At 43.4% G+C, this 13,017-nt stretch overlaps 1 protein-coding gene across 1 annotated transcript in view; it reads left to right on the top strand.

The window, feature by feature from the left end:
* The first annotated feature begins 8,662 nt into the window (after positions 1–8,662).
* The window catches only part of STX6 (syntaxin 6), a 47,133-nt gene continuing 42,778 nt past the window's right edge, over positions 8,663–13,017 (top strand). Inside the window, exon 1 of the mRNA XM_047751902.1 lies at positions 8,663–8,957. Coding sequence (XP_047607858.1) covers positions 8,923–8,957 — 35 coding nt within the window. The 5' untranslated portion in view covers positions 8,663–8,922. The remainder of the gene's footprint in view (positions 8,958–13,017) is intronic.

Below are 13,017 nucleotides of genomic sequence, written 5' to 3'. Positions count from 1 at the left end.
TATGTTGTTTTCAGTAGACTGCAATGTATTTTACCACATTCAATAAGTAGCTTCCTCTGGGCTGTTTAAAAAAATTCAGTGTGTGTGTACATGTACACACGTGCATGAGTCTGTGAAATCTAATTTGAGCCATTTTCTGTGCTTCTATAAAATCCATTCACCAATTTGGGGGTAAGCCTACCCCGTCTGTGTACAAATCAGCAGTAGAATATTCTACAGCAGAGAACATGGGCTTAGGAGTCAGATGAACTTATTTTCAATTGGGGCTGGCTTTGCCACTTCCTACCTATGAAACCTTGGGCAAATTATTAATCACTCTAAGCCTCAGATTTCGCTCGTGGGAAATGAGGGTTATAACAATATGTGCTTTGCAAAGTTGTGAGGATACAATGAAATCGGCAATGGTGGAACCAAGTCACTTCTTGGGACTTTAGAGCATTATCATCACACACACATAATCACCATTCCAAATAAACCCTCAAGAAAGAAAGGGTGGGTCTGCCATATAACCTTAGTTCCAGCCTCCTAGCCGTGATGTCCAAACAAACTACGCTCTAAAACTTGCCCCATGTAGAAATTCTGGAGCCACTTCTGAAGAGTATACATGGATATTACTTAGCAAATAAGTCTGGTACATAGTAAGTAAATGTTAGCAATCGTTATTACTATGACTGTTGTTTGCTAGTCGACCAAGAGAGATTGTGGTTTTTCCTTCCCTGTGCATTAACAAATTCATAGACGATGGTAAAGTCACGCTTGCCCTTCGACAGTGGTTCAAATTCACTGTTTTTTTGAGACGTTTGCTGCATTCTAGTGTATTTTAACTTTTAGTACTCACTAAGACCCATTCATTCATACATTTCTTACTTGCTTTAGTCTGTGATTTTTTAAAAAAAATTTATTGGAATATATTCAGTTTAAAATGTTGTGTTACTTTCAGTTGTACAGCAAAGTGAATCAGTTATACATATACATATATCCATTCTTTTTTTACTATATAGATTATTGCAGAACATCGAGTAGACCTCCCTGTGCTATACAGTAGGTCTCTGTTAGTTATCTACTTATATATAGTAGTGTATATATGTTAATGCCATCCTCCCAATTTATTCCTGCTTGGTCACCATAAGTTCAATTCTGCAATCTGTGAGTTTGTTTGTTTTATAAGTTGTTTTATGTCATTTTTATTAGCTCCCACATATAACTGATATTTGTCTTTCTCCGTCTGACTTACTTCACTTAGTATGACAATCTCTAGGTCCATCCATGTTGCTGCAAATGGTAACTTGCCTTGTTCTAAAAAGGATTTAAAATTGCTAAAATTTGATGTGTTCTCTTTTATCTTTTTTTTTCCGTTTTAATAAAGAAACTCTTTATTCTTCCTGAGTTTCACTTCTTAAATTTTCTTTTTAAATGGGCATCATGCAGTAGTTAACAGCTAAATAATTCAATAAGTTGTAAGTCACAGAAGTAAGACCCAGCCTCAGAAATAATAATTACCAAGTTTCCTTTATACATCTCTCCCACCCTCCAGACTCACTATTTTAAATTTAGTGTTTATCATTCTGGGGTATGTGTGTGTCTGCGTGTGTTCTTTAAGCAATGTAAAGTATTCTTTTATAGCATTTTTCAGCATTAATATTAAAAGTACTATAATCAATACTTCTATAACTTGTTTTTTACGTAACATTATATTTTTGACATTCAAGTATTTTAGGTTTCTCAAGGTCACTACTATATGATACTCCATTATATGAATATACCCAAATTTAGGTATCTATCTCCTTTGAACACTTAGGTTGTTTCAGATTTATATTTTACCCTTAAATGGAGTGCTTCCATGAAGATTTTTGTAATGTCCTCTTGTGTAAGGTTTTTTTTTGGGGTTTTTTTTTGTTTTTTCTTTTTGTTGTTGTTGTTTTTTTTCCTCCCCCACTGTATAGCAAGGGGATCAAGTTATTCTTACATGTATACATTTTCCCCCCACCCTTTGTTTCATTGCAATGTGAGTACCTAGACATAGTTCTCAATGCTACTCAGCAGGATCTCCTTGTAAATCTATTCTAAGTTGTATCTGATAACCTCAAGCTCCCGATCCCTCCCACTCCCTCCCTCTCCTGTTGGGCAGCCACTAGTCTATTCTCCAAGTCCATGATTTTTTTTTTCTTTTTTGTCTTTTTAGGGCCCCACCAGCGGCATATGGAGCTTCCCTGGCTAGGGGTCTAATTAGAGCAACAGCTGCTGGCTTACACCACAGCCACAGCAACACAGAATCCAAGCTGCGTCTGCAACCTACACCACAGCTCACAGCAATGCTGGATTCTCAACCCACTGAGCCAGGTCAGGGATCGAACCCAGTCAGATTTGTTTCAGCTGTACCACAACAGGAACTCCGATGTGTTTTTTCATATGTGGTCACTTGGCTTTCTCATTTATCTTCAATTTTTTTCTTTTTTTTACTTTTTACATTTCTCATTATCCAAATAAATATTTCATTATAGAAAATTGCCAACTTTAAGTTCATTTTCTTTTTTTCTATGTATAAAAAAGTTTCTATATAAAAATGAACAGAATTGAATTTGTATCTCGTAGAGGATTTTGTATCTTGCTGCTTTTAATACATGTCATCACACACTTTAAAACAACACTTCTAGTGACCATCAACAGGATATTCCAGAAAATTTTAATCACTTCCTTGTGTGAGATATATAAACTGACTAAAATTCCTCTTGGTTTATTTTAATCTAGTGTGTAGATAAGGGTGGAGGTGTTGGTAACAACCAAGCAGAGGAAAGAAAACATGACCAGTGTTTGGATATTTCCTGTGGTTCTTGCTGGGAAATGTAGAGAGTCATAGCCAGATCAGTGGAAGCCAACAAGTATGAGTATTGTCTGGAGTGTTCCAGAACATGAACATGCATATCAAGGTTTGTAAAAGATTGAGATAATGATAAGTTTAATACTTAACATCTACGTAGCAATTTTCTCCCTTATTCTAGCTTGTTTCAACAAGGATTTTGAAAAAAAAAAAAGGAAAAAAGGATTTAGGGTGAACTCAACAGCAAAAAGACCACACAGTTTAAAAATGAGCAAAGGACTTGGATATTTCAAATACATACAAATGGCCAATAAACAATTTTTTTTTTTTTGTCTTTTTCAGGGCCGCACCCGTGGCATATGGAAGTTCCCAGATTAGGGGCTGAATCAGAGCTGTAGCCATTGGCCTACGCCACTGCCACAGCAACACCAGATCTGAGCCATGTCTGCGACCTATGACCACAGCTCACAGCAATACCCCTGAGCGAGGCCAGGGATGGAACTTGCATCCTCAAGGATACTAGTCAGATTCGTTTCTGCTGAGCCATGATGGGAACTCCACCGTTTGTTTGGGTTTTTTTTTTTTTTTTTTTCGTCTTTTGCCATTTCTTGGGCCGCTCCCGCGGCACATGGAGGTTCCCAGGCTAGGTGTGGAATTAGAGCTGTAGCCACCAGCCTACGCCAGACCCACAGCAACTCGGGATCCAAGCTGCGTCTGCAACCTACACCACAGCTCATGGCAACGCCGGATCGTTAACCCACTGAGCAAGGCCAGGGATTGAACCTGCAACCTCATGGTTCCTAGTTGGATTCATTAACCACTGCGCCACAACGGGAACTCCCATCATTTGTTTTTATACATAGAAATTTTTCATACACAGGAAAAATGCATTTAAAGTTTGAGAATTTTCTACAATGAAATATTGACATGAAAAGATACTCAATGTCACTAATTATTAAGGACACGCAAATCAAAACCACAATGAGACAACACTTCCCATCTATTAGGTTGGCTACTAGAGAAACAAAACCACACACATAGAAAATAAAAAGTGTTGGCAAGGATATGAATAAATTGAAACCCTCGTGCACTGTTGGCAGGAATGTAGGAGTTCTCTTGTGGCGCAGTGGGTTAAGGATCTGGCACTGTCATTGCTGTGGCTCAGGTCACTGCTAAAGGCACGGCCAAAAAAAAAAAAAATGAGGTACAGCTATTATGGAAAACATTCTGGTGGTTCCTCAAAAAACTGAAAATAGAATAACCATATGATCCAGCAATTCCAATTCTGGGTATACACCCAAAAGAATTGAAAACAGGGTCTCAGAGAGATATTGGTACAGCCACACTCATAGCGGCATTATTCACAGTTGTCAAAGGTAGATGCTACCCAAATGTCCAGCAATGAATGAACGGGTACACAAAATGTGGTCTATACCTACCACAGAATATTACTCCACCTTAAAAAGGAAGGACATTCTGACACACAGGCCGCCACATGAGTGAACCTTGAGAAAATTATGGTTAGTGAAAAAAAGCCAATCAGAAAAAGACAAATACCATGTGATTCCACTTATATGAAGTATCTAGAGACGTTAAATTCATAGAGATAGAAAGTAGAATGGTGGTTGCCAGGCAGGGGTACGGGAGAATAAGGTGGTGTTAATGGGTACAGAGTTTCAGTTTTGCAGGTGAAAAGATTTCTGGAGATTGGTTGGGAAACCATGTGAACGTACTTTCCTGTATACTTAAAAATCATTAAGTTGGTAAACTTTTTTTTTTAGGGCCACACCTGCAGCATATGGAGGTTCCCCGGCTAGGGGTCGAATTGGAGCTACAGCTGCTGGCCTACACCACAGCCACAGCACCATGGGATCTAAGCCGCATCTTCGACCTACACCATAGCTCACAGCAGCCACTGAGCGAGGCCAGGGATTGAATCCACATCCTCATGGATCCTCGTTGGGTTTGTTAAACACTGAGCCACGAAGGGAACTCCCGAGACAGTAAACTTTGTGTTATGTGTATTTCACCACAATTTAAAAATTTTAAATTATTTTTGAAAGGCTTTAGGGAGGCTTATAGGACCTTAAATACTTCTCAAAATGCTTTCACATTTATCAGCTTAGTTGATCCTTAAAATGACCTAGTGAGGGAACATTGGGTGTTCTTTGAAAATGGAAGAGATTGCCTTGTGGGAGTGTTATGGAACTCCCACAGCTCTTAGGGGATGGGAGTGGCTTAGTCTGTCCTGGCATCCTTAGCAACAGGGTGTGATTTGATCCTTTCTGATGCTTATCTTCATGGGATCCTCGACCTGGTGGCCTATGCCCTCTTCTCTGCATAGGCATTTCTTATTTCAGCACAGGGCACCTTGCAGGGCCATGATAAGCTCCCTCCATCACTCTCTCTTCTAACCGTGGTGACTCACTCAGGGACCCGAGCTTCTCTTGGATGCCCTCTTAGGACTCTACAAAATTTAAGGTTGGAATGTTAGCCTTCTCCAGCCAAATGGGCAGAATTTAGACGTAACAGCTGGATGAATTCTGGCAAATGCATACACCCATGTAACACACACTCCTGTCAAAATATAGAACATTTCTATCACCCCAGAAAGTTTCCTTTCCTAGTCAATACTCCCCACCCCAAGGCAACTACTATTTTGATTATTGTACTCCATGAGAATTTTTCATTCTTCTTTTTTTTTGCGGGGGGAGGAGATGGGGGGGGTTGAGGAGATGGTTTTTTGCTGAGTATTCTTCCTGAGTTATTGTGTTATTGTTTATGCCAGAACCTGGAGCCTGTTAAACTTAGAAAAGAAATAGCTTCCTTTGTTTCTCCTTACATTTTAGCCTATACTTCCCTTTCCCTGGGGCAGTGGAGGCCAAGGTCTAGGTTGGTTTGAGAGAGAATGAAGGAGGTGACATATTAAAGAAAGGGACCCCCTGCACATACACACACATTTCCTATCCCGACCCTCCATTATCTCCATTGTTGGTATTTTTCCAAACCCCTGAGTACATGGGGCTTTTCCAAGTCCTCTATCCTCTTGATTTCTGCTTATTAAATTCTGACCTCTCATTTGTGGTTTAATTAATAAATCCACGGAATAGATAATAAGAGGCTATGCCAGGCATTGAGGTGATTCTCACATTAAGATAGTCTCCTTTCTCCAGGAGCTTACAGTTTAGTGGGGAAAACCAATATACTAGCAGCTAATTTATATCTACCTTCAACCTAACCCTCCTGTGTTATTAGTGATTGGAACTAACAGTTACCCACTTCCAACTCCAGAAACTTTCCTTCCTCCTTCCCCAACTTCCCAATATCCTGAACCATTCATTCACCAGGTGCCCAGATTTTGCCTCTAAGTATTTTTTTTAAACATATCTATCCTTCCTCTCCACCTTCATTGCAGTGAGCCCATCTCAGGACATCCCCATCCTTTCTCTGGACCATGACCTTCCAGAGGACTTTTCAGCCACTGCTGCACCTGTCTCAAATGCCAGCATTATCCTGTCAATGCCCTCAGCTATCGTGATCTATAGCAGCAGGTCCACAGTTCTTAACATCACAATCAAGGGCCCCGATTAACTAGCTCTGCCCATTTTCAGCCTTAGTTCCTGCTGCCACAATCTCATTTCTTCCCCTCCAGCAGCGCCCTCTGCCACGGCTGCCCTCCAGGCTGCCACGCTGTCTCCTGGCTGCCCCTAGCCATTGTTTAGAACCCACTCTCCCCCCCCAAACACAAATAAACTGGTAGCTTTTTTCTGTGTTTCTATGGCGACCCATGCTCTTTTCTCATTTTGTGTAATGGCCTGTCTCTCCCACCAGTCTGAGAATTCCTTGATGGCAAGGACCAAGCGTGTTCATCTCTGTGTCCTCTGTACCTAGCGCACAGTAAGAGAACAACACATGCCAGGCACTGTTCTGAGCGTTTTTCAGACATTAATTCATTCAGTCCTCACGCCACTTTATGAGGGAGGTGTTTTGTGGTGTCCATTTCATAGTTGAGGACAGAGACTAAGCAGTTTGCCCAAGGTGCAATAATCAGGAAGTAGCAGAACTGGGATTCGAACCTAAGTAATCTGGTTGCAACTCTGGATCTTAATCACCATTCTCATCTCAATTTCCATGTGTTTGTTGAATGAATGAAAGATGATCCCTTTTCAGTTCCTCACCTGAGTATGTTCAGAACTGAAACGGTTCTCTTCCAGGAGGTTTCCCCCCCACATCTGACCTCCATCGCTCCTCCAGTGTCTTGGAGAAGCCTGGAGTCTTTGACTTTTACCTCTTTCCTCCCTGATCCCATTCAATCTCTCATCATGTCTAGTTGTTTTGTTTTGTTTTTCCTTGGAAACATCTATCAGATTCTCTCCTTCCTCTCCATTTACAATCCCTGCTGTCCTGGTCTAGTCCTCATCCCTTCAGGTGAGATGACCACAGCAGCTTCCAGACTGGTTTCCCTAACTTCACTTCCTCACTCTGTGGGAGACTTGGGGTTTCCAGGCTTTTTTTTTTTTTTTTCCTTTTTAGAGCTGCACCTGCAGCATGTGTAATTTCCAGGCTAGTGGTCGAATAGGAGCTGCAGCTGCTGGCTTATGCTGCACCTCAAGGCAACTCTGGATCCTTAATCCACTGAGCGTGGCTAGGGATGGAACCCACATCCTCATGGATACTAGTTGGGTTCTTAACCCCACTGAGTCACAACGGGAACTCCATCTAGCCATTTTTATTTAAACTTCACAACAATCTATGAGCTAAATATTCATATTTTATAGATGAGAGACTGAATAACAGAACCCAGGTTCAAACAGGGCTTGTCTGGCTCTGAGGACTCTTCTATCTTCAAAAAGACTGCTAACTTTAAGCCAGTCACTTAAATTCCAAGTCTCAGATTTCTTATCTGTATAATGGGGATTACAACATTGTGAGAGCACCTGAGATAAACTAAGCTCAGTGCCTGCCACACAGTATGTGCTCAATGATAATCGGCAATTAAAGTTCGCAAAACCCATAGACTATGTAGCGTATGAGTTTGATAAACTGTTCTGATCAAAATGCTTCCTGGAAGAGCTCTTGAACCACTTAGCTGGTAAGAAGTTGCCAGACCTGGCCCCTTCTTTGTCCTTCAAAAATGCTCTCTTCCAGGAAGCACCATATGCTGTATGAAAAAATTATCTTACTGATCACTTCAAGAACACAGAAAAGACAAAAAACGCAACACACACAAAAACACATCCTAGCCTGGTGGAAAGCGCACAGAATCTGGGGCTCTGCCCTGTCCAGGTTGTGTGAGCACAAGAAATCTTGAAACCTATATGAATTTTTCTAATCTGCAAAATGGGAATAATAATACCTTCCCCTCCAAGGATACTGAGATAACTCACAGCCTTCAGCGCCTTGCTGGGCACTATAAGACCCACATAAAGGAGTTGTGCAACATTATCAGAGTCAGATAAGGTAGACGAGCTTTATTCTAAGTCGAGGACGAGATGGATTTCTAAATCTATATGTTATCAAAATAAGTATCAAAAGGAGAGGAAAGGTGAAAAGATTGTGCAAGCTGATACCACTCCGTATCTAGGAAACCTGACTACCTTTCTTGCCAGGGAACAAACAGCTCCTCCCCCTGAATCTTGAGAGGTGAGTGTTGAGAAGACCCGCCCTCTCCACCGCCGCCAGAGCCCCGCCTCCAGGGTCGAGTAATGCACGGCCCAGGCCCTGCTGATGGGAGGTGGGGGGGGGGCGCGCTGGCTCTGGTCACGTGAGCGCGAGTGCGGAAGTGGTGCGGCTGACGGCGTTCGTGACTGGTCGAGGCTGAGGGACCTGGGGGCGGGGCCAAGCGGCCGGACGCGCCGGGAGGAGCCGAGGAGGGGGCCGCGCCGGGGCCGGCGCCAGAGTCACGGCTTCGGTCTGAGGTGCCGACAGAGTACTGGACCCGCGGCGGGCCGGTGCACCCCTGCCTGCGCGCGCAGCCGCTACAAGTCCCGCAGGCCGAGACGCGGGCTGCTGCGCGAGGCGGGTGGGGTGGGCAGAGGGAGATTGGGAGGGCGCGGGCGCCCAGTGCGCAGAGCAGGCGTGAGGCGGCCGGGGGCCGGGACGCCATGTCCATGGAGGACCCCTTCTTTGTGGTGAAAGGGTGAGTGTCGTAGGGGGCTCCACTGGAGGAGGAGGCGGCAGTGCTGCCTGCCCTCACCTCCCCGCTTTTCTCGCTCTAGGGGGAGGGGAGACAAGTAGAGTCTGGCGTGGGGACGGCTTAGCCTTGAGGGCTATGATAAAGCGTCCAGAGACATCCCCTCTTCGTGCTACCTGGACTTTGAAACCGTGCCCCCAGTCAAGCCCCTGGGGAGGGGGGGTCTCCTTTGGCTTGTGCGCCGTTCTACAACTTATGGAGGGGTGTCGAGGGGTTCAGCAGCTCCTCAGGTGGGGAGGGAGACAGGCGTCCCAGACCAAAGTGGGGCTGTAGTGGAGCACCGGGCCCTGCTTTGAAGGGGGAAAAACAGCATCTGGGCAGGAAAAGGGAAATGGGCCTCCTGAGCTTTGTAGTTGGCGTGGACGGGGGTGAGCTCCCATTGTCCATTGAGTTCGGAGCGCTGGCCCGCTGACTGGCGAGACCACAACAAGCCCAGAGGCGTCTGAGCACGTTTGCAGGCTGGGAGGCGGGGGCGCGAGGCTCCGGAAGACAACTCTATTCAGTGGGGGAGTTTTTACCGAGTAATGGGAGGGGAGGAAAGCTGCTGTTCAAACTCAGTGGTGATGTTGGAAGGAAAACAAAATGAAATCAGCCAAACCAAACTTTCCTTAGCTTTCTGTTAGCACAGGGATTTTCCCACAGTGCTAAAGGAAATAGGTGCTTTCTTTTTAACTCCCTGATTTCATCCAGGCTATTTGACAGGTTTCCCCCATTTCTTCTTTTTTCTGCCTTTGAGACTAGAGCTGTCCTAACTTATTTTTCCCTAAGAAGTGTCGTGACTCCATCTTTGATTGCTCAATTGTTTGTTTGGAGATAGAAGCTTTAATTGCACTCTGTTATATAGGCTTTGTAGCCATTAAACAAATGCAGAAAAGATTGATTCTGTTGTTATAACTTGTCAGCTTTTGTTTTAAATGTCAAACAAAACAATCTGAGAACTGCAACGTTCTGGAAAAATCAGTGCCAATGACCTTAAAGTGCCTCTGCTTTCAACTAGTTGCTACTAGCTTCCTATTTCTGTAGGGGTAAAAGTTGACCAGTTGCTTGAGTGTTATTTTTTTTTTTAAGGTTCATTTTACAAAATTTAAATGGTACTTTAAGGGAAATACTTTATTACCCATGATACAGTAAAATATATTTATGTATTTCTAACATTGCCTTTAAAAGTTTTTTTTTAACCTGACTTTAATATAAATGGAAAAACGCTGAGTTTAGATTATTGGTAATATGTGGCTCTCTACCTGGAAAATGTGTGGTTTATTAGGATTGATTTTTAGGGGATAATTTTTAAATGTGAAAACTGTGTTTTTTCCTTGAGTGAACGTTCTTAATGCTTAGGGTTGCAAAGGTTATCTCTGGCTGTGGAGACTGTAGATAATCAGAATTTTAAAATTTTTAATGGGATTTGTGAAAATGCAAAATTGTTTTGCCATCTTGACTTTTTTTTTCTTGATAGTAGCCAGTGCAGTTCACCAGTGCTTGCTCACTGATTAGATATCACTGCTTTATTGGAACATTGGCCTTGAGTCTTGCTTGACTTTGACATCATTTTAGCTCATGTTCTTAAGATGTCAAAACCTTCTGCTTTGTGGGAGTTCCCGTTGTGGCGCAGTGCAAATGGATCCAGCTAGTATCCATGAGGACATGTGTTCCATCCCTGGCCTCACTCAGTGGGTTAAGGATCTGGCATTGCCATGAGCTGTGGTGTAGGTCACAGATGAGGCTTGGATCTGGCTTTGTTGTGGCTGTGGTGTAGGCCGGCACCTGTAGCTCCAATTCAGACCCCTAGCCTGGAGGGAACTGCCATATGCCACAGGTGCAGCCCTTGAAAAAAAACCCTTCTGCTGTGGAAAAGTAAAATTAGCTACATGAGTGCCTCCACACTGTGTGAGGGAATGTATGGAGCCATGTATCTCTGCTTATTAAAAGTTTTGAAAATGCACCCCACGATGTGGAAAAATTAAAGATGCTTGAATTGTGGCCCTTAGCCTAGGAGCTGGTAGTCTAATCTGAAAAACAACTTACCCCCAAATTAAGTAGAAATGGCAGGTGATAAGTGATTAAATGCTGTAGCCTAGGAGCTGGTAGTCTAATCTGAAAAACAACTTACCCCCAAATTAAGTAGAAATGACAGGTGGTAAGTGATCAAATGCTGAAGTGAATGCTACAGAAGATTAGGTGCCCCAGTAGTCCGGAGAAAGGCATCTCATTAGGAATGGCTGTGGTTGGAAAAGCTTTGGAGGTAGTAGTATGTCTTAGGTTTTGAAGATGGGTAGCTCCTAGATAATTCAGCCTGTGTCTCTTCTGGACTCTTAGCAAGAAGAGTATCCATTTGGTCCTCTTGCTTCCAATCCCTTTCCTCTGTCTTAGTTCTGCTGGCTGGCTGCTCTCCAGTATGCCGGTGTGAGCCACACATGCCGTGTTACATTGCCTAGTAGATGCAGTAAAAAGTAAAAGACAAGTGAAAGTAATTTTAATGTCATCTTTAACCAGTATACTCAAAATATTTCAACATGTGATGAATATAAAGACTGTTAATGAAAGATTTTTCCCTTTTTGTACTAAGTCTTAAAAATCTGGCGAGTATTTTATACTTAGAGCACATCTCAATTTGGACACTAAATTTTCATCAGAAACACTTGATCTTTATTTGGAGTTTATTAAACACACAGTTCAAAGTGCGGATTGATGTACCCAGATTGTTCCACATATACTTTCAGAATTTTTGGTAACTGAAGTGTGTATCAGTTTTTAAAGTTAAATTAAAATTTAAAATTTAGGAGTTCCCGTCGTGGCTCAGTGGTTAATGAATCCGACTAGGAACCATGAGGTTGCGGGTTCGATCCCTGCCCTTGCTCAGTGGGTTAAGGATCCGGCGTTGCCGTGAGCTGTGGTGTAGGTTGCAGACGCGGCTTGGATCCTGCGTGGCTGTGGCTGTGGCGTAGGCCGGAGGCTATAGCTCCGATTCGACCCCTAGCCTGGGAACCTCCATATACCACAGGAGCGGCCCTAGAAAAGGCAAAAAGACCAAAAAAAAAAAGAAAGAAAGAAAATTTAAAATTTAGTTCCTCGGCCACACTAGCCTGCTTCAGCAGCCTCATGTGGCTTCCATATTGGGGGCAGCACAGGTGTAGCTTTTCTAGAACCCAAGCAGGAGTTCTCTCCTTAACATCATTTAGTGGCAGTCTGTTGCCTATGGAGTTAAATCTGAACACTTCGGGATGCAGCCTTTCTCCACCCTTGCTCACTCTGCCTGCCTTTAGCATGGAGCTCTGGCACTGCCAGACTCAGTCTAGTGACTATGACCACAGTACTGGGTGTTCTTACTTTGCCTAATTCACCCACTCAGCTTTTTGGATTCACTGTGAGCATCTCACTATCTCCAGGAAGTGCTTCCCTTGGCACCTACAGCACATTATTGCACCTCTTCCTCTGGCTGTCTTTCATTATAAGAGTGTGAGGTCTGGGGGTCTGCTTGTTTTTCCCGTACTTCCAGCCCTGCACTTTGAGTATTTAGCATCAGTATTGAATAAATTCTCCTTGGTATTGGTGGTTCGTGGTGGGAACACTACCGGCAGAGGCCTTGAAACAGGCATCGTGTGTTTAGAAATCAAGGAAAGCATTCCAAGTGGGGTAGGAAGTATATTTGGGAAAGTAATGATGATAATAATAGGAGGAAACTCCTATGCCAGGCATTGTGTGCTAAGTAAGCACTTTATAAGAATTTTCACTTTAGGAGTTCCCGTTGTGGCTCAGTGGTTAACGAATCCGACTAGGAACCATGAGGTTGCGGGTTCGATCCCTGGCCTTGCTCAGTGGGTTAAGGATCTGGTGTTGCCGTGAGCTATGGTGTAGGTCGCAGACGTGGCTCAGATCCCGTGTTGCTGTGGCTCTGGTGTAGGCTGGCGGCTACAGCTCCGATTCGACCCCTAGCCTGGGAACCTCCATATGCTGCAGGAGCAGCCCAAGAAATGGCAAAAAGACCAAAAAAAAAAAAAAAAGAATT

This window comes from Phacochoerus africanus, chromosome 11, assembly GCF_016906955.1.
Source record: "Phacochoerus africanus isolate WHEZ1 chromosome 11, ROS_Pafr_v1, whole genome shotgun sequence".
Classification (NCBI taxonomy): domain Eukaryota; kingdom Metazoa; phylum Chordata; class Mammalia; order Artiodactyla; family Suidae; genus Phacochoerus; species Phacochoerus africanus.
This window is presented reverse-complemented; position numbering and strand designations above follow the sequence as displayed.